Source organism: Cygnus atratus, chromosome 1, assembly GCF_013377495.2.
Source record: "Cygnus atratus isolate AKBS03 ecotype Queensland, Australia chromosome 1, CAtr_DNAZoo_HiC_assembly, whole genome shotgun sequence".
In the NCBI taxonomy this organism is placed as follows: domain Eukaryota; kingdom Metazoa; phylum Chordata; class Aves; order Anseriformes; family Anatidae; genus Cygnus; species Cygnus atratus.
The window spans coordinates 9,309,204-9,332,862 of NC_066362.1; the positions used below are offsets into that span (position 1 = coordinate 9,309,204).

At 35.3% G+C, this 23,659-nt stretch overlaps 1 protein-coding gene and 1 long non-coding RNA gene across 7 annotated transcripts in view; one reads left to right on the forward strand and one right to left on the reverse strand.

Moving 5' to 3' along the window:
• SEMA3A (semaphorin 3A) overlaps positions 1–23,659 on the forward strand; it is a 328,521-nt gene that overhangs the window by 285,532 nt on the left and 19,330 nt on the right. For all 6 annotated transcript variants that reach the window (XM_050713415.1, XM_035549396.2, XM_035549395.2 and 3 more), the window contains 7 exons: positions 5,316–5,458; positions 6,594–6,708; positions 6,808–6,877; positions 7,990–8,134; positions 13,656–13,875; positions 18,780–18,871; positions 21,687–21,728. In XM_050713415.1, the coding sequence (XP_050569372.1) occupies positions 5,316–5,458; positions 6,594–6,708; positions 6,808–6,877; positions 7,990–8,134; positions 13,656–13,875; positions 18,780–18,871; positions 21,687–21,728 (827 nt within the window). The remainder of the gene's footprint in view (positions 1–5,315; positions 5,459–6,593; positions 6,709–6,807; positions 6,878–7,989; positions 8,135–13,655; positions 13,876–18,779; positions 18,872–21,686; positions 21,729–23,659) is intronic.
• LOC118249441 (uncharacterized) lies at positions 3,183–5,947 on the reverse strand. Its single transcript, XR_004779049.2, has 3 exons — positions 5,339–5,947; positions 4,992–5,087; positions 3,183–4,263 (listed from the first exon to the last, which is right to left on the reverse strand). It is a non-coding gene; the product is annotated as an uncharacterized LOC118249441 (long non-coding RNA).

Sequence of the window (23,659 nt, forward strand, 5' to 3'; positions counted from 1 at the left end):
GTAGCGGCTGTGACACTCGCAGCCAAAGCATAGAGAAGCCTCAAGGACCAGATTCTCGGTGTCGTGTATGAAACAGTATCGCTAAGATGTGGAGAGATTTACAGGAGTAAAAGCGTCGTGCATCTTTTTATTTGTTATTCTGAAGAGTTCATGCATTGAAATGATGGAAGAATTATATGTTAATATTATTTTTAATACCTTTATCCATAACAATATGTAATCTTTTTCTGACAGAATAAGATTCACACGGATTTCCACTGAAACAGAACAGTCAAACCGTGCAAAGGAGATTTCTCTTTCAATTCTGCAAAGGGTTATGAATCAATAATAGTAATAATAATAATAAAGACTATTCATGCAATTAAAATTGCAAGAAACCTTAGCTAAACTTTCCATTTATTAGCCCATTTGATATTCTATGTCACCAAAATTAGTTCCACTAGTCTATATATATATATAAAAGGATATGATTTCTAAGAAGGAGGACGTCAGAAACCATCATAGCTAACAGTATTAGAAAATCATGGTTGCTCAGAATCAGTCTGGCTTGACTCAAAGACAAAAGTACCACTTGGCAAATGTTGGCAAACTTCAAAACTCTTTCTGTTGAGAGTTTCCATTGCAACATCAGTGAATCACCACAGTCCTTCTTACATTGTGATAGCTGCTAACATCTCAGCCATGGATGGTCTGCATGCCAGTCTGGTGCCAGTAGTGTTGTTGAAGAGCTTCATTCTAAACAGTGACTCTATGAGACCTCTGTTGTGTTTGCCCAAGTCATTTCTTGCAAAAAATACGTGAAAGTGGAAGAATTAAAACGAGAAGACTTTAGAATAAGACTATTAAAAGCTTTGGTGTTTTGTAAACTACAGTTGAGTGACTAAAACTGCAAAACAGCTTGGTTTTCTCATCAACATATATTAAAAGCTTTGTGCTCTGGTGACCTTACCAAGTGGCTTTGCTAAGCACATTTATGACTGATGCTATAAGTCCTCCTCTCTGTGAGTAGTGGAGCTCGCTGTGATTTCAAGATCAGATTTTCTGAGGACAGTACTTGCTTCTCTGACTTTCCTGGATCTCAGAGGAGAGGCATTGTACGTATTTATGAAGTACCGCATAGCTGTCTATGTCTGCTTTTGCTAAATTTTTAATTTCAAATTCCCTAGTTCTGTTCTCCTCAGGGCCTTTGTCACCCTTCAGTAATTTTCATTACATTATAGCAATTTTAGTTTTACTGAGCGTAAAATTTCCCTTGTTTCTTGCTGTGAACTTGTAAATTAGTCATTTTGACCACAACTATACAATAATAGGGGCATCCAGTTCAAACTCTTTACAAAACATTTCCTGAGAGGATTACCCTTTTGCTCCTGTCGAATGATCAAGAGATGACCCTAGCTTCTGTTCCATCAGCTAGCTCAATCTTGACAGCTAAAAGTAATTTCTGTGCCTCAAGTTTATATGTCTTAATTAAAATGTTAATACAATTCTGATAGAAATCCAATTTCTGATTTTTATTGTTTCTTGCTATTGTTGAGTGTGTGTGTGCATGTGTGGTTCTTGCCGCTAAAGAGTAACGTTTGTAAAAGAATAAATGCAGATCAATTTTTCTTGGCTTTTTCTGAAGTCAAAGTGCTGAGACAAGCAAAACATGTTTCCATTACTTAACTAAGCAAACAATGGCATATAAATCATAGAGGCAGCTGGACCAAGGTGTCGTTTTCATAAAGAGCCAGATTTCTCATGAAGGACAGTTTAATGGGCTGCTGCCAATGAAATGTCTGCAGAACTGGTAATTGCAGAAGGGCACAGAAAAAGTGGCGCTAGAAAGGTGTCATGTGGGAGCTGAGAAATAGCTTCGCAGTCAGGACAATTGGAAAAAGGAGACTGAAAAAGGTGTGTGCTTTAATAATTTGCTTCTTGATGCTGATTGCTTTAAATCAAAATCTAAATTTTTATGTTTAGTTTGTTCACATTGGCTGCAAGATCAGAGAAGTGTTTTTGCTATAATTTTATTTTGCTCATGTTTATACTGTGGCTTTGTTTCTCCTTTGATCATGCTTAAACATGTTTCAAACATGTTTGTTTGATGTATGCTATTTTTTAAAGGACTCTTCCACATTGTATGGTTATGTGTTGTTTTAAAGCAATGAATCATTGCAAATTATTTGCTGTCAAATTATTTCTTAAATCCAGTTTCAGAAAACATGTTTTCTGGATGTCTAGCCAATAGAAGAATCATTTTAAGCTAGAACATGTTGAATTATTGCAGTGGCTTTTCTGAGTGCTTCACTGATTGAAGACTGTTCTAGGGTCTCAGAATACCCTATAATTCACATACAGGAATTTGAAGTCATCTTATCTATCCACAACACCTGCAGTGCATCGACATTTACAATTGTCACCAGTGGTTTTGGATCAAAGTTCCACTTTCCATTCAATAAAACTTGCTTGAAGTTAATTCCAGCACTTCTTATGTGGCTGTGTCAAATATATGAAATAGGTCGACCCTGACTGAATTGTTTTAAACTTCCCATGGGGAGCCTCGATACTGAACCTGTTTAATTTTGCAGGGTAAGGCCAAGCAGTCTCAATACTTGAACATACACATTCACGGATAACATTCTTTCTTCTGCTGCATGGGTGAGCAATTAGGAGAGTCAAGGATAAGGCCCTCATCTGTGGACAATACCTCCCTTCCCTTCCTCAAAGAAGAGCAATACAAACATGCTACGCAGTCCATGGAGAGTGCTATGTTGTGTGACTGCTGGCCATCTGGCTGATTGATTCATCATGGCCCTAAACAGTTAGTTGTAAGCACAGTCTGAAAATCCGGAGCTTTATGCCAGTGTGCATCAAGCTTCAGATCAAATAGCACCTCAGTTAATGAAACAATAAAGAACACACTACAGATCACTAGTTTACACTACCCCACACTTCTTAGCTGTATAGCCTACTGAATTATCAAACACATTTCTCTTCTTCTCTCCAAACATGCACACACAAACATAGTATGAAATTGCTTCTATGATCATTATATTCTTTCTGAACAGAAATTGTGTCTATATGCAACAGAACACATATAGCCTTTTTTTTTTCTTTTCCCTTCATTTGTTTCATTACATAGACACACAAAATGTTATATGGAAGAGGGGGAAAAATAATAGGAACGAGGGATGTATAACATGAAGAACCACTCTTTTATTGACTAAAACATATCAATTTAACCAGGTGGCAAAACAAACCGAAGTTTACTCAGTAAGAAACACAAGTGTTTTTCAGCAGAAGTTGTTCAATGATGTACAAAAGATATGCTCTAATACAAGGCTGTATGAGCATTCTATTTTGGGGGATGTAGTTAGAATTACTAATCACTAATTGAAATTCTGAATTCTTCCCAGATGAACACTGCTAAGAAATATGTAAAAAGCATATTCACATGCTCTAGCTATGGCCTTAGTTCTATTTGACTTACTCATACCCCTCTCCTCTGCTACCACTCTGCTAGTTATCTGAAATACATATTTTTAACCTCTTCAAATATTTTGTGTAATTCTTTTATCAATTCTGCTCAAATACTAGGCTTTCTTACTGTTCTAGGTTCACTTGCAAAATTAAGAGACAGAAAGAAAAGAATAATAATATGCTAACCTAGGGCAAGTTTATATAACCTTTACTATATCAGCAATATTGCTGACTTGAATGGGTCTCCCCATGGGCTCATCACAAGCCAGTGTAAAGTTAGAATTTTGATGTCTGACAATATAGTGATTTATGTTAGAATTTGATATCTTGTGATTTACAAAACCCGTTGTGCTGGAGACAAATCATTCAGCCATTTGGGAATGTATTTAGATTTTGGTTGAATGTTTTTTTACCCTTTTCATTAAGACCTTAAGATTGTAAAAACAACCTTATGTGTTCAGACCAGTTCTTCAGATCCAGTAGCCCAGACCAGTGTCTGGGTGTCTGTTTTCTCTGATGAATCCTTCCTCAGGTTGCCATGTAGATATTTTGGTAATAGATCATATAAAAATAACATATATTAACCTTGTTACAATATGATCTAGATATTATTTATCTAGGGCCTTGTGTCAATGTAACTTGAAGGCTAGCTTGAGTTCCTGTTTTAGAGATGGAAAGCTTAAGCTGTTTATAGATTTCTAATGTTTTTGGTTGTCTAAAAAGATTTATTTTAATAGAGAATAGGTAACAGACACAGTTCCACTGAGATCTTTTCTATGGTCTTTGTTGTTCAACGTGTTCCTAAAAAAAAAAAAAAAAAAAAAAAAAAAGGGTTGAGCAGCTAGATGAGAAAGTTTTCATACAGTACTACGTTATTCAGCACAGTGAGAAAAAGGAATGCTGCGATGAATTACAAAAGGCTCTTATGCAACTGGGTAGCTAAGCAATCAAATGACAAATTAAATTATTCTTGATGAATTATATAGTGAAACAACATGGGGAAAGCCATGAGGAAAATAGGCCTATCTTCACATATAAAATGATGGGCTGTGGACTGAGCATGACCAAAAAAGAGTGAGATTCTGGGGTTAGGGCACATAAAGTTCTACTAAATTTTAGCTTTCTGCTTAGAAACAGTCTAGTCTATATTAAATATTAGGATTTAATAGAAAAGAACAGGTAATTCAACAAAGAGCATTGTATAAGAGCATCTCTATAAGAGCCCAATTCACCCACAACTTAAACACTGCAGGCATTTCAAATGTAGGAAAATGAAGCAAGAATCATCTTCAAACCACAAAATCAGAATTAGCTTTTAGTTTATTAGATTATATGCTTAGTAACAAATTGCAAAAGGACACTGTGAATGAATTCTGAAGAGATACCCAGATGAAAAATTTTGTTAAGAGTAAATAAACACATTAGACATGCAGCCAAGCAGGGAATCAGATACACTGAAAATAGTTGGAGTCAGGGAAATTATTCTGTGGAAGTATTATTTGGCCTTTGGAAGTATTATTTGGACCTACCATATTCTTACTTTGTCACAGATAATTTCTTTTGGTTGATGCTGGAGTCTGTACATTGATCTAAGTAAACCTTGGTCTAAGTCAGTATGGCCATTCCTGTATAATGCATAAAAATATAAGCATAAAAATATGACGCATTGTGTGTTCATGTAATAGACACATTTAAGTGTCACATTGTAGGTAATGACGTACCTAATTTGGATATACTTCTTACCTGATGCAGAGATTGATTCTGGGGAAGCAAAATCACATTTATTTCACGTAAGGAAGGTAAGTGATTTTATTCATGGTATAGTAACACATACAATGATATTGTCTTCTCAGATCCCAGATTTATTAGTGCTCACCTGATACCAGAAAGTGACAATCCAGAAGATGACAAAATCTATTTCTTCTTCCGTGAAAATGCAATTGATGGAGAGCACACTGGAAAAGCCACTCATGCCAGAATAGGGCAGATCTGTAAGGTAAAATGATGTCTTCTTTGTGTGAGACTGAATATACTAGCAGGACACTGGCAATTTTGGAAACTGCATTTTCATGCCTGTAAACTATTCAGTGTTAGCCCTGGCATTATAGTGAAGCAGAGTGATAGTTATTGGATACACACAAAGGTATAATATTTATTTCCTTTTCATTTGGGGAAGCTTAACTATGACATTATGTTTAAAAAATCTTAGGCATCTTCTGATGTTTAGAATGTTTCTGCAGAAGGAAACTTTTACAGGAAATATGATACTTCCAGGTAGGCCAAAAACTTTTGAAGAATTTAATTTTAAAGGAATGTTAATACTTTTCCACATTAGTGAAATCCTTAAAACAGAGGCAAAGGAAGAGTCAACAAAATAACTGTTTTACTTAGCTGTAGAAATGGGCCAACAATCCAGAAGACTGTTAATGATTGCAGATTGAATCATCCATCCGCACTGATAAATGTCCAAATATTTTCTGACAGACTTTAAAAAAAAATCTACAAATTAAATTATATTCATAAATGTTGTAACTTTGCTATGTAGGATGTATTCATTAAAATTCTATGTTAATCGATACACATAATTTTAGTTTATCCCTCAAATCCAGAAATGGCTGCTTGAAAACCAGTTACTTTCTAAGTATGAGTTCCTTGGTGTACCTCTACTCAGAAGTTATGCAGCAATGCAACTGATCCCACTGTGTTGGCATTTCCACCTACTATGTTCACAATGCAATTAGTACATCCACTTCATTGCTACACAGTTAAAAATAATAAACCCTGTAGGCTTTAGCAAGCCATGTCAGCCTGGGAGCTCTGGGGTAAAATATTCTGCTAGTCTGTCTTTTTTTCAGCTTTATATATATAATACATATATAGGGAGTTTTTTGTTATCATTCTCTAAATGTTGTGAACTATAAAGTGATACTGTGAACTATGTAGTGATCCTGTGTAAAATAAAATTAATTCAGAATTGATGTCTTTGGCAACATAATTATGTTTTTATATGTAGAAGTTGAATTCTTTTTTCTGTTTTCTATAAGTAACATTCTGTGATTATTTAACACTGCACTCTGTTGATCCTTCAGAGACTGTTACTAGGTATTAATGCAAAATACTTTTATTATTAGAATGATTTTGGTGGACACAGGAGTCTTGTAAACAAATGGACGACTTTTCTCAAGGCACGTCTGATTTGTTCTGTGCCAGGACCCAATGGCATTGACACACACTTTGATGAACTACGTAAGTGACAGAAGTGGCTTTGAATATAAAAGCATTTTCTGGCATTGTCCATACAGAATGTAACTTATTTTCCTTTTCTGTCTCTTGTTATTGTTACAGAGGATGTGTTCCTAATGAACTCAAAAGACCCTAAAAGTCCAGTAGTCTATGGAGTGTTTACAACTTCCAGGTACAGAGTGTATCATGGAAACTTGCATGGAAACTTGGGTGGTTGCTTGTTTTAAAGAGGTCTCTTTGTTAAAATGTTTTTAAGAAACCCAAAATTTTCTTAACCTTTGAACTGAGAAGTCAGTGGCAGAAAGAAGTAATTAATTAGGTTTCTTTTCTAACGGGCAATGTACATCATCACTCTGAAGCAAGTAATCACAAAGACTATCAGTTTCTCATGCTGTTCTTGCTGTTGAATTGCATTTTAATAGTGGAGATCAGAATTTGTAGTCCTTCCCGCACAGACCTGGAAAAGTAACATAAGCATCAGTATTGCTTGTTTGGGGGAAGGGTAACATAGAAAATCCACAGTATTAGAACTTTGCTACTCAAGGAAGTATTAGTTAAAAACACTGTTGAAATCTGTAAGTTTTAAAAATCTTTCAAAAGTTCTGTTATTGAATCACATGTAACTGTGACTTGAATGTTTTGGTTTCATGGTGCTTTCATCAGAAACAAAATTATACCTGTAGCTTTGGTCTGAGAAAGGTTTGCAGTACTAGACAGACAGAGCATTGCTACATTTATCTGTAAAGGGTGAAAGATTCAGTTTGTAGACAGACAGAATGTTGCTAGTGATAACCAGGCATAGAAAAGGAAGAATTATAAGTGCTTGCTGTTGTCTCCTGTTAAGAAATCTCAAGGTAAGAAGCAGCACTGAAGTTTGCATGTGTAGTACCCAAACTGTTGTCTGTAGGTCAACAACATTACAAAAGAGACTGCTAAAAAGTAAATTAAAATAGAAAAATGCAAAGAGTAGGAAAGAACTGAACAATCTTCAACAAGTCCTGGTGAAGTTTACTCAGACCAGGGCTTTGGACTTGTGGGGACAATATGTTTTAAATAGCAGAATAGCAGCCATCTGCTTATCACAATGTCTGAGAGATCGTATCAGTTATGCTGAACTTTCACAAGAGGTGAGTTAGGATTGTTCTGAGAGCATGTCAGAGTTTTGATAATCAACACGTAATAAATTAGAAAGCAACAAGCTGCTATTCCCATAGCTCACCCATCTGATTAAACTGACTGATAATTTAAAGAACCTGATTTGATTTCTTCTCCCCTTATTTTCAGTAATATCTTCAAGGGGTCAGCAGTATGTATGTACAGCATGACAGATGTGAGGAGGGTATTTCTTGGTCCCTACGCACACCGAGATGGCCCAAACTATCAGTGGGTTCCCTACCAAGGGCGAGTGCCATACCCACGGCCAGGAACTGTAAGTACCCTAAGAAATCCAGTAATCTAAAAAGAGAAAACCATGGAAAATATTTTCACACGTTACACAGTCCTTGAGCTGAGATCCAGAACAAAAACTGAAAAAGATGACACAGACTGAGTGTCAGAAGGGAAAGTTAACAGTTCATCCAGGTCCAAAATTTCCTGATTTTCCTGTAAAATATGAAGTCATTATATCTGTGATCTAATTTCATTTGGACTTTCATTTTGGCATTCTTGTCAATTTCAACATAAGTTTGAGCAATGGCTGCAGAAATTTGCTGAAAGTCAAATGTGTAATAAATTACTCTGCATTATTGTCTCCTTGGAATTTGCATTTGTTCCAAATACTGGCAGAACCATTCTTGGTGAGAGTGAACAGAAAACAGAGCATCTGCCTGACTGTTAAGAAACACTGAATTGTTTGCAACATTAAGTCTAGTACAGTAAGACGTATTTCTGCAATGGATGTTAGAGTGACAGTAACTGATTTCTTCTGTCATTTCTTTTTAATCTGTGCCTCTACCTGTTTCCGTTTCTAGTTTATGAATGACTAAAATATTGGTGTATATGAGACACCCATACCTACAACTGCAAACTGATATCATCACGTTCTAGAAGTATTTAACTGCCTCAAAGTTGCCACTAGTCTAAGATAGGGAATTTATGAGAAAAGCATTTATTGTATACATCAGGATAGCTCCTTAGCTGGTGTAAATCAGCTTGATCCATTTATATTCTAGAATATCATTGCTGAATATAAAGTGTCCATACACATGCAAATATAAACAGAAACATAAATAATATATCTGTCTGTAATATTTCTTAAAAGTGTTCTTAAATACAAGGCAGGAAACAAACCAGGGATAGTTTTGGTCCTTTCTCTTTCTTAAACCATCTGATTTTCTATTTTTATCTGGTATGTTTTAAAAATGTTATTTCAAATCTGATTTTTTAACTGATTTCCAGCAGGTAGACGGTCTATATGCTTAGCCTAACAAAAGTGACTTCCTAAGTAAAAAAAAACAGTGGCACCCTGACAGCCATAAGCCATATTGCCCAGCTCCCACTTCCTCTGCTAAAGGGATTCCTAATTCTTTCCAGAGTTAAAAGACAGAACAAGGGAGGTTTTATTTCTTTCTTGATGCTAAACTTTTTTTTTTCTTTTAAATTACGGTAATTAAAGCTGATATGTCATCATAATTTTTTGCTAATCTTTTTTTTTTTTTTTTGTCAAAGTAGGTAAATATAGCTAAGTTATATATACTTTTTCTGACTGCCTTTTCAGAACGGATTGTACCCTTACAATTTCACTGTAATATACCTATACTAAGATTCACCAAGAGTGTGCAAAGACATTGGGATTTCCTCATAAGTTACTTTCTTACATAAGGATGAATGTGTTCCCAGATTCTACATAACCCTTCAGTTGCATCATGTAGTGCAAGAAGCTGTGCCAGTGAAAATGAAGTTAATAAAAGAATGGCTGAGACCATCAGTTTCTCCACTGCCAATGATTCTAATCCTTGTGTCTACCACTTTGAAAAAGAATTTTTATTCTTGTATTTACAAAAATCATTCTCTTGTATTAGTAGGATAAAACTGAATTTAAAAATGAGAGACATCTCTGACTGCAATGGAGATTTTATTTTTCTAAAGTGATAAAATTGAATTTACTTTCAATGATGTGTTGAGAATAGAGAAGAATGATTTCTGAAGTTCCTTTAGATGTCAGACTTGTAGCTTCCTTTTCCCTAAAGGGAAAGAGAAGGAAAAAACAAAACCTGAACTTACAGTGATTCAGTTCCAGCTCTCACTGAACAGTGCTGAATTATCTGAGGAATTTCATAGGTGAGGTGCCAATAAACTTCCCAAGCATCTGGTGACTTGCCCAGTCAGAGTAAAGAAAAGGAAAATTAAAGGTTCTTTTGAAAAGCTGGAAAACTTTGTAAACAATTCTACCTATCAGCTTTATATTTAGCAAAGAAGTTGCCAGGATTTTTCCTTTAAACTCTACAGAATTTTATTTATTTACTTAACCTTTTAGCATTATTTGGGAGAGAAGGGAGGATTTTTATATATACCAAATTTGAATCATGAATTCATACTGACTTTATACGAATTCAAATACAGAGCCTTAATTTTCTCTACTTTATGCTGCCAAGAGTACTTTCAGCCGTGACCAAAGGCCTTTTGTTTCCTACCAAAATGTAGTTTTTGTTTTAGTCTGTTGGATTCCCTGGTAGTCCAGTTAGGGTATAGCCTAGTCAACTTTTATTGACTTATCAAAATCCTTAGCATAGCATATTGGAAATCAACAATTGGATGAAGATACTAAACACAAGAATTCAGTTGACTCCAAGATCAAGCTCATCTCTGCAACCTTTATGAGGATATTTTTTATTCATGTATAACTTTTGGCATGTGAAAACTATTTCTTTGATGCAAGTGGAATCAGGATACGGTTGGCTTTCTGGGCTGCAAGCACATATTGCCAGCTCATGTCAAGCTCCTCATCAACCAACACTCCTAGGTCTTTCTCAGGGCCTTCCTCCTCCTTCTCTTCTTCCCAATCCATTCTCTTTCCAGCCTGTATTTGTGTTTAGGATTGCACTATCCCTTGTGTTTAGGTTTGCGCCATGGGACCTTGCATTTGGCCTTGTTGCAATTCATGAATTTCATACAGGCCCATCTCTCAAGCCTGTCCAGGTCTCTCATGGATGGCATCCTTTCCCTCCAGTGTGGAAACCCCACCACACAGCTTGATTGCTTGATTGGCAAACTTGCTGAGAGTGCACTCGATCCCACTGTCCATGTCACCTGACAGAGCTGGTCCCAATACTGCCTCTGAAGAACACCACTCTTTACTGATCTCCACCTGGACACTGAGCCATTGACCACAGCTCTTTGAGTGAGACCATGCAGCCAGTTCCTTACCCACCAAGTGGTCCATCTATCAAATCCACTTCTCTCCATTTTTTTTTCCCCACTGTTTGCTCAGCTGCAATTAACAATATATAGTTCTTGTGTGGTGATCATAGAATCATAGAATGGTTTGGGTTGGAAGGAACCATAAAGACCATCTAATTCCAACCCCCCTGTCATGGGCAGGGACACCTCCCACTAGATCAGGTTGCCCAAAGCCCCCTCCAACCTAGCCTTAAACACTTCCAGGGATGGGGCATCCACAGCTTCTCTGGGCAACCTGTGCTAGTGCCTCACCACCCTCAGAGTAAAGAATGTCTTCCTTATATGTAATCTAAATCTACGCTCTTTTAGTTTAAAACCATTCCCCCTTGTCCTATCTCTACACACCCTGGCAAAGAGTCCCTCTCCAGCTCCTCTTGTAAGCCCCCTTTACGTACTGGAAGACCACTATAAGGTCTTTTTATTCTAGAATTTTATATAGAATAATTTATATTATCTAATTAATCATTATCTAATTAATCTCAGTAATTAGTATTGAACTGCAGTTAGAATATGAATCAAGATTTAAAGCAAACTTAGAATTGAAGTGTGAAATTTAAAAAAAAAAGTCAGACAGGCAATGGTTTGGGCAATGATTATAAAAAGTGTATCTGATTTTATCTTAGTAATATTTCAGCACAAGAGAGAAAGAATATATAATAATAAAAAGGCTTTAAAATGTTGACATAACAAAATGGATAACAAACTTGTTTTCTGCTTAGTATGATCCGTGTACATTAATCAAATATCCTCTCTCCCTTCCATCCCATGTAATGGGCAGTGTTGGAATTTGCTTACTAACAAATATGCCAAAAAGTGACAATTTACACTTTACATATCCATTCTTGAAGCATCCTTTTGCTGAGTATAACAACTATTCTTCTTGACAGCATTGATTTTTTAATTTAATTTCTGATGAATTATTAATAGTCTGGATCAAGGTGATAGCAAAGGCAATTGATTTCTTCTGCTGAGCATCCTGAAATGTCTGGATTCTTGTTTAATAAGATGTTGTTCTCTAGGTTTTTAATTTAGTTGGAAGATATTCTATATGTACATATAAAGGCAAATTATCTAGGGCAGCTGTTTGTATTTCAGGTTCAAATGCTGCAAGTATATCATTGTCAATTGTCTTTCAGAGTCTTATATATCTTAAACAGGTATTTGTGGAAAGATTGATAACGAGGTACAATAAGTTGTCTTCTTGGTATCTTTGGACTAATTATGGCTCATTTTCTTCATCCTTTCAACAGTGTTAATACATTACTAAATGGTTACTTTAAAGTAACATTTAAGTGTTCTTAAAATACTTAGAAATTTTACAGAAGAGATAGGGACAAATGGTGGTGATCAGCCACAGTCCTTGAGTCTCCGCATGGAAAAATAAGGTAGGTGAAAGTAGAGGAATATTTTTGTGGATACCAGAGCAATGGTTTTACTTCTCTTTCCTTTCTCAGCCTTTACATTTTTCTCGCATTGGAAGAATGATGGCAAAGCCCTCCTGCTTTTCACAGATTACAGAGACAAAACTGGCTGGCCCACTCATAGCTGTACAAGGTGGCAAAGGGATTCTTTATTTTAAAGAGAAATTTATTTTAAACTTACTGTTTTATTTAAGTTGGGATAAATTGTGTCTATTCTCTCCATTTACGTTAAAGGGACCCTAATGTGTAGCTCATTTATAGATGTATATATAGTGTATATGTCACATTTAGTCAGATTAGTCAAACCCTTTGCTAACTGCACACAGTAGAATATCTGTAGAGATAATTTAATGTAAGACGATCCATGTTATCAGGACTAAATGAATGACTCAAACTCATTAAGACAATCATGAATTTAAAGTCAGTAGAACAGGTTATTGTCCTGGCACTTCAGAACTTGATTCCTAGGAGAGGAACTGATTTCCAGGAGCACTGGAACAGGCTGCCCAGGGAGGTTGTTGAGTCTCCTCTGGATGCCTGTCTGGATGCCTACCTGGGCAACCTGCTCTAGGGAACCTGCTTTGGCAGGGAGGTCAGACCCAATGAACTCTTGAGGTCCCTTCCAACCCCTACAATTCTGTGATTCTGTGATTCTGTGATTTCCAGTCAACTTCAGCAGAGAATGCTTTGAAACTAAGATGGAGGCATAACTGATTAATTATCTGCAGTACAGATAAGGAAATACTGAAATTGGTTGCTTTATACTGAACAATTTTATAAAATTCAGGATTTTTTCCTTCTGTCAATTAAAGAATAATACTAATCAGTAAATGAATGAAAATCCATTTGCACTGCATGGTAGAAAGGAAAATGATTTATGAAGTTCATTTGCATCCTGTTAATTATATTGTTTTAAATCCAAAATGAAAAAAATAAAAAATTAGAGACCTTTAGTGGTAGAATCAACTTTTGCTGTCTGTCATGAAACAATTAGATCTCTTGCCACACTTAATTATAAACTGAAGAAGATGTGATGATTGTGATGAAATAGATTGGTAATATCTTTCTACTCTTCAGCAGTAAAATGCAAAATACTTCATTTTTTTCTTTTTTTTTTTCTTCTTTTCCCAGTGTCCCAGTAAAACATTTGGAGGCTTTGATTCCACCAAGGACCTTCCTGATGAAGTTATAACATTTGCAAGAAGTCATCCAGCCATGTACAACCCAGTATTCCCCATCAACAATCGTCCAATCATGATCAAAACAGATGTAGATTACCAGTTCACACAGATAGTAGTAGATCGAGTAGACGCAGAAGATGGCCAATATGATGTGATGTTCATTGGCACAGGTAAGTGCCAATCTTGAATCTACACTGTGTGCTCTTCCAGACATTACAAAGGCATAGATCAGATAAAATTTCGTACTCTGAAAGATAGAACACTGAGTTATGTTCCAGTGGTTACCCATCAAAATCTGGGGCAAGATTCAAAACTGTGTGTGGGGAGGCCTTTGTTGTATACGTTTGCTGTTACAGGTTCAGGCCATGGCCTACATAGCTTAATTCTCTAGGAGCTTTGCCAGCTGGAGTAAGATCAAACCATTCTCTTTCCAACTACTGTTATTAGGGAATTTTATTAGAAATATCTTACCTTATTAATTATAATTTAGTATTAAAATGGAGTTTTGAGGTACCCATTTTGAAGCACATCATAAGAAATATTAACATGAATGAAGCAAGTTTCCAGGTGTGGGAAATGTCTTGTGTGCCTTTCAAGTATTTCAAGTATTGCTTTAAGATGTCCAGTTCTTTAGCGGGAAGAGTACATCATTTTACCTAAGATTCAGATAACTGGCACGTAAGACATGTTTTAAGAAGATTCAGATAGAAACATGGCATCTTTTCTGAAGTGCTGCAGAATGATGCAGACGGGGCATTGCAACCAAAGTGGAAATATGCACTTGGGGAAGAGAATTTTCCAAGAAAAGTAATAACAAGAAATAACAATGACCAGAACTTAGCTGATATGCATTTGCATTAGTTCAGTGGCTTCAGAAGGCCTGTGCTGATTAGCAGTTGGTGGATCTGATTCTTCATCTTTGAAGATTTCGCATTAGTTTGCTGTTGTTTCAGTTATGTTCAATAAAATCATTTTAAACTTTTGCTAATAATTAGCCATTGGCATCATGAATTCAAACCAAAACAATCCCCACATCAACTGCTTCTTTTCAGCTTTGGACTGAAAAAAATATCTGTCTGGCTCTCTGTTTTATAACAGTCCAATTTCTGACTTGCCTAAAGTTCTGGTACTCTAGACCTGGGGTCAGATTTCCAGAGCAATAAATTTCAAGGTCTCTTTCATGTTGATGTCTGAAATACATTATGAGGAAAACTGAGAGCTGATGAAGCTTTGTGTACCAAACACCCTCAATGTGTAGCAGTTCAGAACATTTACTTCAGGAAGTGTAGCTTTGCAGAAAAAAGTCCAGTGCTTTATAGCTGTGAACTGAGTTATTAGATATCAGTGTTACAATATTTTCTTGCATAAAACACTGAAAAGTAGTTTCATATGATTTTACACAACACATATATTTTCCATCATGCACTAAATGGTTTAATGGAATCTGCAATTGGCAGTGTTTTGTGCCTTTCAACAAGTCTTCTATGACCTGATTCAGCCCACAAAAATATTAATGACAATACTCCCCTTAGCTGTGGCAGGAGGAAACAAGCCATTCAGCATCCAGGGTAGGACGAAGAGCAAACATAAGGAGCTGATTTATGTCTACCTCTGGAGGTGGTAGTTATCTCACCAAGGTTTGGCATTCAGTCTAAAAAAGATGCCTTGATTTCTGCAAGTGAGAAAGATAAGTACTTCCAGAAAGAGGTTCTTTGTGCTTTCTTCAAGACTTCTATTAGAGTAAGACAAACAGTTATGTAGAAGTTCCTGTCTGTTTTCAGGCAGTACAGGAAGACTTGCATAAACCTGAGACACAACTTTTAGACAGTAATCATTATATATGGTGGCTTTTATCTAAATCAATCAGGTGAGACCTCTCTCTGAAGAAGCCTCAATCTCCAGCTTTTACCTTTGATTTGGAAATTTAGACACTCAGTTCTCTAAACCACTAATATTCAGGTGTGTGGTGAGTGGTCTGCATCCCATCCAACACTGCTGCTATTTGTGCCCCAAAACTGTAAGAAAAATATTGAAAGGTTATTGCTTGCACTTGCCAAAAGAGGTTTCAGCACCAAAAATACAGTTTTGTGAGTGCTAATGTTTCTTGAAATACTACCATTGTCAATATAAATTGCTCTTTTTCCAGGAGAAGGTTATTCCAGGAGGAGGTCTTATCCCTAGTGAGATAAGAATAGGTGTTAAAACACCTGTGCTTGGAACTGGTGCTTAAAAGATATTCTACACTGCTCTGAGAAAACTGTCCTTACTGCAATTTTCAGACTGAGGCATCTTCCGTGCAGGGGCAGAATAAGAAAGGAAGAACTAAGGCCCTGTCTGGCTTGTTGCCACAAAGCTGCACTGAGCTGCATTGAGCTGGCTGGTCAAAGTAAAAGAAACCAGAAACAGATACACAATCAGCACATATTACATCTTCCCTAAGCAAAGAGCAAACTGGGGAGTAGATTAGGGATCCTAGTCACAGTGCAATTTCCTACTTGATGACCTATGACAAAACCAGAATTAAGCTCTCTGGGACATGGCTGGATTTTTCTGTTCAGGTTTGTCCCATCAGATTAGATAAATTTCTCTGTATTTTTCCATTGCTGTTGCAGCAATCTGCATTATTCCTTCATGCTGCTGAACTTTGGTATGTTGAGGATTTTTTTTTTCTTTCCATTGAATAGCTGATGATAATTGAACACAACATAATTAATAGCCATCCAGTGTGGTCACATTTTCCTTTCCTGTGGGTGAAATCTTCAGTCAAACAGTTTCTTTCCCACTGTGATTGCACCAGTGTGTTTCACAGTGGAAAAAAAGTCATATCAGAATGCTTGAAATTATATCAGAAAAAAACAGGATTTAAGATATGCACTTAATGCATATCCTGAGTGTCTGATGTTTGGGATCGTTTGGCACAGTCAAGGTACATCCGTCAGTAAAGCAAATTAATAACAGTAATCTTATCTTACTCGGCAGAGCCTATTGATCCTAAAGGAGAAGCCTGATTCCATTTGTGTGAAATTGTTTGAAACACTACTCTGTAAAACCTAATCTAGAACTGAGATAAAGCTCCACTTTGGTACCTGTGGCCTGACCAGAGTAGCCATAGTGATTTACACAGTGATTATTTTTGACCTCAGAGGCTTTCTCTGGCATCAAGTGATAGTAATTGTTGCAAAATTCAATTAAAACACAGACTTCTTTTTGAAACATTTTGTTGGGAGCTGATGTCTACTCAGTGCCCCACTCAGGTTCACAATATCAGTTGTGTTGTTTCTTCAAAAATGCCCCTATATTTCTGGAATATGGAATTTGATGGACTGTGACTGAGGACAGACATAGCCCAACTCAGAATACAACCATGACAAATTACTGCACTGCACTGTTATACTTGTTAGATCACAGTTCTCTCTTTTACCCATTCAATTTTTTTTCCTCAAAACCACAGTCATCAAATTATCAAGATAATTAAGGAAATGAACTCATCCATTATATTACAAATATAACTAATGCTAAATTATCTGTTGTTCTGCATTAATTTGTTGTAGATTTTTCTTCTTGTTCTAAAGTCCATATTACATTTGTTCTGTAGTGTTCTCACTGCTTCAAATATATTCATTTTGTAGTAGTAACCATAATGAAAACCACTTCCAGAAACAACTTATCTAGTATCTTTTCTAGCTTAATTTGTACATGTAGCTACCTAAATAAAGCTGTATATATATATATATTAATTTAGAAAGAACTATTTTCTTTTCTTTTAAAACAAAAACAAAAACTATGAATTTGTGACTAATGAAACAAAACAGTGATGCAGATATTTTGCAGGAAAAAAAAAATCTTTTCTAAACTTCTAAAAATGTAAAATTTCATATAAAGAAGTTGAAATACCAGAATTTTCTCACTAGATCATTTGCTTTTAAGATGCTTAACTTATAAAAATAACATTTTCACACTATGAAATGTGTTTCAGTTTCACCTGTATTTTTCAGTTTTGAAATGATGAGTTGTCATCTTTTTTATTAGAAGTTTCAACATATATATATACTAAAATCATATTTTGACTTTGTGTTTTTATAGTTTAATGCTTGTTTTAAGAATGCTGATCTTTATAGTTCTGTTACTTTGAGAATATTATCCATTTTAAAATGCCTTGTATTTTCATAAACTATTAATAATATAGAATACAGAACATGAAATGTCCTTAGGGATGTAGTTGTTATTCCTATATTTACATGGTACTATATTTGACTGGTTAAAAAGAAAAGTCACATCCAGAGTTATTGCCATTTCAGAGTCTGCAGTGATTAAATTATTTTTTTCCCCCTGATTTCTGGGAATTTCAAGTCTTGGCCTTGTGCACATTAAAGCCACTTGCAACCCCCTTCCCATCCCAAGAATGTAAATGGATATAGTGCTAAAATACTGGCACACATCTATTGCTAAAACGGAAGATACAAGTTGATTGCTTTTTATCCCTCAGTGAAGTATCTAAAATACACAGAGATGCCTTAAGGGGCTTTTATATCTTAGGTACTTTGTTTGACACAGGGAAGATCATACGTACTTAAGAGATCTAACAGCTTCATCTATCTAGCAACGTTTGTCCAGATGTTTTTATATCCATACTGAGCTTTCTGACAGCATCTTCACTTGCATTTTAAGAATGACAAACATCACATTTCAAAATGGACAATAAAACATGGCTGAGTAAATTTACTGCATTTCCTTCCTCAATTAAGTGACTGAAACATCTGTCATTTTATACTGTCATTTAAATAGTATTTCAGTCCTGCTCATTCTTTAATAGTTAAAGTAGTATTTCTCTTCTTGTTGCTTTTGTTGAATTTTGATATTAAAAAAAATACCCTACTGAAATTCATTTTTGTATTATTATTATTATTTTTTAATAGCAGTTAGTATGTGAAACAAAAGTGCAGTGATATGTGGCTTGACAATCTTTATACTTGAAATAATTACATACAAGAACCAATGACTACTCTGATACAGAAGTAGGTTTCTTAAGCACCTGAAAACTTTTTTCCTTTTTTTTTTTTTTTCCCTTTTCAAGATATTGGAACAGTTCTTAAAGTGGTTTCAATTCCTAAGGAGAGTTGGCACGAATTAGAGGAAGTCTTGCTGGAAGAAATGACAGTCTTTCGGGTAAGTGCAGCTAAATTTCAAGTGTCAGGTTGTAGATTTCTCTGTGGACAACTGCAAACTGAACTTCTTGCAATCTAGCCAAGGAATAGCCTGGCATACCCCTCTAATTAGCTTGTCATTTACAAACCCAGACACTAGTCAAAATAAACCTTGAAACTTTCAGTGCTAGCTGGAGGTTAATGATAAAAAAAAAAAAAAAAGGAAAAAAGGTTATTCTAGCCTCTTGTTTTGTGGCTTAAAATGTAAATGAGTATCTATGAATCTTAGCGACATTACATGCTGTACTTAGATAAGTATATGTGCAAGTTTGGCAATAATGCCTGTCTCTTTTGTCTCTTTTCTCCCACAGAGATACACAATACAAGAATTGTGTAGATGTCTAAACTCTTAACACTATTTAGATTATCGCATAACATAACTTACGAAAAACATTGAGCTGCACAGTTTTCTTATGCTTAATAATCTCAGAAACAAAGAAAGTGTTCATGTTTTCAAAGGTGACTTGAGAGCCTTGTTTTCAGCATTTGACACACGACACCATGAACACTCCCTAATTGTTAACACTTTTCATGAAAATCAATCTCTTCTAGTTTTTCTGTCTGGGCCACCTAAAAAAATACAGCATCCTTATAGGCACTCCCACTAGTAGAAGCCAAGTAAACCTTTCAAACACTTTCCAGACAGAACCCAGGGCTGTCTCATATTTTGTACACAACAACAAATCACTTACTTTTTGTCTGTGCTGTTTTATGGCACTATTTAACATGCCACAGACTTTTGAGGGGCTGTTACCTGTCCGGGAGAACCAAGTTCATGTGACGGCATGAAGATGTGTGCATGGTGGGCAAGTCCTTATCACATGGTGTCCCTGCAGATGTTCTGCCAAAGGCAGAACAGAGACCACTGTTTTGAGCCCTGAAAAATGGATGTCTTTGTTTTTAAAATCCACTTTTTTTTTTCCCCCCTCGAGGGTGTTTTTTTTTCTTTTTTCTTTTTACCCCCTTTTTTTTCTTGCCCCCCTTTTTCTTTTTCTTTCAACTGAAAATAAAGTAGAAACTATGAGAAGAAAATGAAGCAAGTAATTTGTGGTTCCCAGCTTTTTGTCTTTCTTATACATGTAAAAGTCATTACATTAATGCAGGGTAATTTGGCAATTGTTGGTAATGTACAAGTCTCTTCCCTAAATCAAGTAGAAAGTGCCAAGCTAAAGGAGATCAGAGAAATATAAAAGTGAACAAAAGGAAATAAATGGAATGAAAGTATTTTTCAAAAAGACTTTACAGAAGTGCTATGGAAAATAGCAAATTTAAATTTAGTATTTTATTTTATGTATGTATTTATTCATTACACAAAGAGATTTTGGTGTTCTGATTTACTTGAAAGCTCATTTATCTCCTTCGGCATACATTTAAGACTTAAAGAGGGCATTAACATACTGCAGTCTAATAAGCAGAATTTGTATGCATAGGATATGTATCTTTCAATATATTTCGAAATACATTTGTTTTTAAGTATACCTTAAGTGCATCAAAAAGAATGTATTTTGTTGCTTAAACAGCAATGTCCTGAATAAAATGCTTTTCATTTATAATTCCACCAAACTGAAAGACTTGCATATCTTTTACATTGATAACAAATGTCTCTTTTAACCCCATTTGTGCAATATTTCTCTGAACAGCTGAGCAAACAAACCAATGAGTTCAATTTTCTTTCAAATGTTACACTTAATTGATGCTTTCTGATATAAGATATATTAACCCATTTGGAAATGCAGGTCCACATGCTTAACATCCACTGACCCATATCAAATTCTCTCAGGATAAGCAAGTTGAAAGCTACACAAGTGTGAAAGCTTAATAAGTACTTTATTATTTTACATAACCAAAGGCATGATGCATGAGATCATTAGTAAATTTTCAGATGGAATCAAGTGCATACAGAACTGACTTGCAGACTTTGTAACAAATTGATGCCATTTTTACTCTCTGGAGAAAATCCATTCAAGCAGCTGGGCCTAAAACGTATAACTAATATACTTTTAATCAGATCTAAATATACTTACTCTATTAAATATTTGCGATAGTCTGTTATATAAGAAAGTAGATAGTGGTCTGATACAGATAAATGTATTTAAGAGTAGATACAGCCAAGAGAGGAGTAACTCTCCTAGCGACCCATTTGGTTGATTAAATAATGAATATTCCAGCATGGGAAACAAACAAACAAACAAACAAATAAACAAAACTTCTTGTCTGTTTTCATTCTGAATTCTGTAAATATGAATAACTTTTTTTTTTTTTTTCATGTGAATAGTGCAGCGCAGTCAACAAGATTATGCTTGTGACTATGGTTTGTTCTTACAAGAAAAGATTTTGCAGACATGTTTTTTCACATTTATAAGGTTAAAAAGTATTATTTATTTCAGTGTTATAATCTTTAATATGTAGTATCTACATATTTTGTTTTAGACATTATTATTTTTATATTTTCTGGGAGGTTATTAAAATGCAGCTTTAATATTAAAAGATTAATTTAATTTCAAAATGTGAAACTAGTAACAAAGTAATCACTTTGAAACTGTAGCAGTGATGTGAAATGATATGTCTACAATCAACATAACATCAGAGAAATATGTGCACACATTCTAATTCACTTATAACTAGAAAATATTCCACTGCAAAAGACAGCAAGAAGGACCATTACTAAAGAATGTCTAGTTTAATTTCAGGTTTTCTAAGTTAGGCAAATAGTGTTCTACCAGAACTTCTGTATTTATAGAGCTCATTTTATATTTTAACTCTTTTCCCCCTCCTAGGAACCTACTGTTATTTCAGCAATGAAGATTTCCACAAAACAGGTACTATATTCACAAACTTTAAATCACTTTTAAATATTTATTGGCCTCTGTCTTTTAGAGACAGTAACTTGGCAGTCAGTAGGGACATATTAATTACAACAGCAGCACCCCATCCCTTTACATAAACATCAGTAGTTTCTCAGGAAAATGTGACATGCAAAGGTGAAAGGAAAATCCTAGTTTGTGGTACTTACTGGTAAGGTGGAAACTAAACACAAACTAACCAGCTGGAGGATCTCAAGAAAAAATTCCACATATTGAATCTCATGACAGAGAAACTGTTCTAAAGGAGTCCCCAAACTTGGTCCCTTGCTTTAATGGAACCAGTTCTACTCTGTAGCATTGGTAGCAAATTCTACCAAAGCCAATGTTATAAATGGAAATTCAATTTACATGACAGAGATCCCTGGCTCTAGTTAGGCATGGAAGTAATGTTGGAAGAAAGTATCACCAGAAGAGATTATTACCAGAACCACTTCTGATCCCACCAGAAGAGAGGTAGTGGAATATGAAGAAGCCCTAGGATGAACAAAGTGCAGAATGGTCTCTGTGAAGAGACACAAAATAAATGAAGACTTCTCAGTCTCTAAAATGGTGCAGTCTACAAACAGGCAGGGACATGATGCTAAGGACGATACAGCATGGTAAAATCATGAGTTGCATGGTGTTTCTTTCCCCCAGAGGCTAATCAGACAGCTATGTAAAATATGCAAAAGAAGATACCTTTTGACCCAACACACTCTGTGGAAATGACCATGGCACACAGTTTTGCAAACCCTTTGGTGGCTGTGAAAAGGAATTAGAACCACTGATGGGAGAATGTACCAAGGAGCAGTGAGGGTAACGATGTTGTTTCTGCATCAGAAGGCCCTTAAGATACTGATCATTGCAGACTGTGGGAGTGTACTGGGGCAACTTAGTCTACTTAAACTATATATGCATTGTTTCAGTTCAAAATAAATAAGTATGTGAATAAATAAATGTTCTGTAAATACCAGCGACTTGTTCACACTCATTAATTTTTCCATGAATGTCATTCTCAGTAAAAAGGAGATTTGGTATTACTTGCAGGTTTAGGTGCACTGAAAGATGTATGTATTCTAAATAAGATTTAGTTAATTTATCTCTCTGTTCACTATTAAACAGAAGTTGAATTCACTGTATGTAGGAAAGTTGTCTGAAAGCATTTGTGTATTTGACAGAAAACGTTTTGTTTGAGGCCACTTTTCTGACATTGTTTATCACCTAAAACAACAAAAATGGCAGGACAAAAAAAAAAAAGTGCTATTGAATACTGAGATATTTAAAAACAAACCTGTCAAGTTGTATATACGTTCACTTCATACCAAAATGTTCTGCTTTGGATTATTTTTATAAGTACATTCCCTTAAAGCAGCCAATCATATTTGATAATGGGACATGTATTTTAGTACAATCTCTTCTTCAAAGAGTCTTTAGTTATTCAGGAGAGATTATGATTTTCCCTGAGTCTTTTGAAAACAAACGTACACTACTAAAATTGTCTAAACCTAAAAAAGAACATAAAACACAAGTTAATCAGGCACAGTTAAGCTCATGAAAAATCAACCAGCCTCAGGATAAAATGACAGAATTATGATACAGTATGACAAGCTTTTGGCAATGTGCCTCTGTATCAAATAAGTATTTGGCAACATGTTTCCATTTTATATTAGGTTTTCAAAATACTGTAGTTTTACAATTCAAACACTTTACTCGTTGTATTCTGATAATCACAGTGTTTTTCATATAAACAGCACTATAACTTTATGCATTGTAGAAAGCAGAAGCATGAAATGCAAACAGTAAAAACAACAGGTCCTACTGAATACTTTTAAGGACACCACTTTATTTTATTTTCTTCACTAACGATTCTTTTATCTTACTATAAAAGCATGGTACATGGAGTTTCT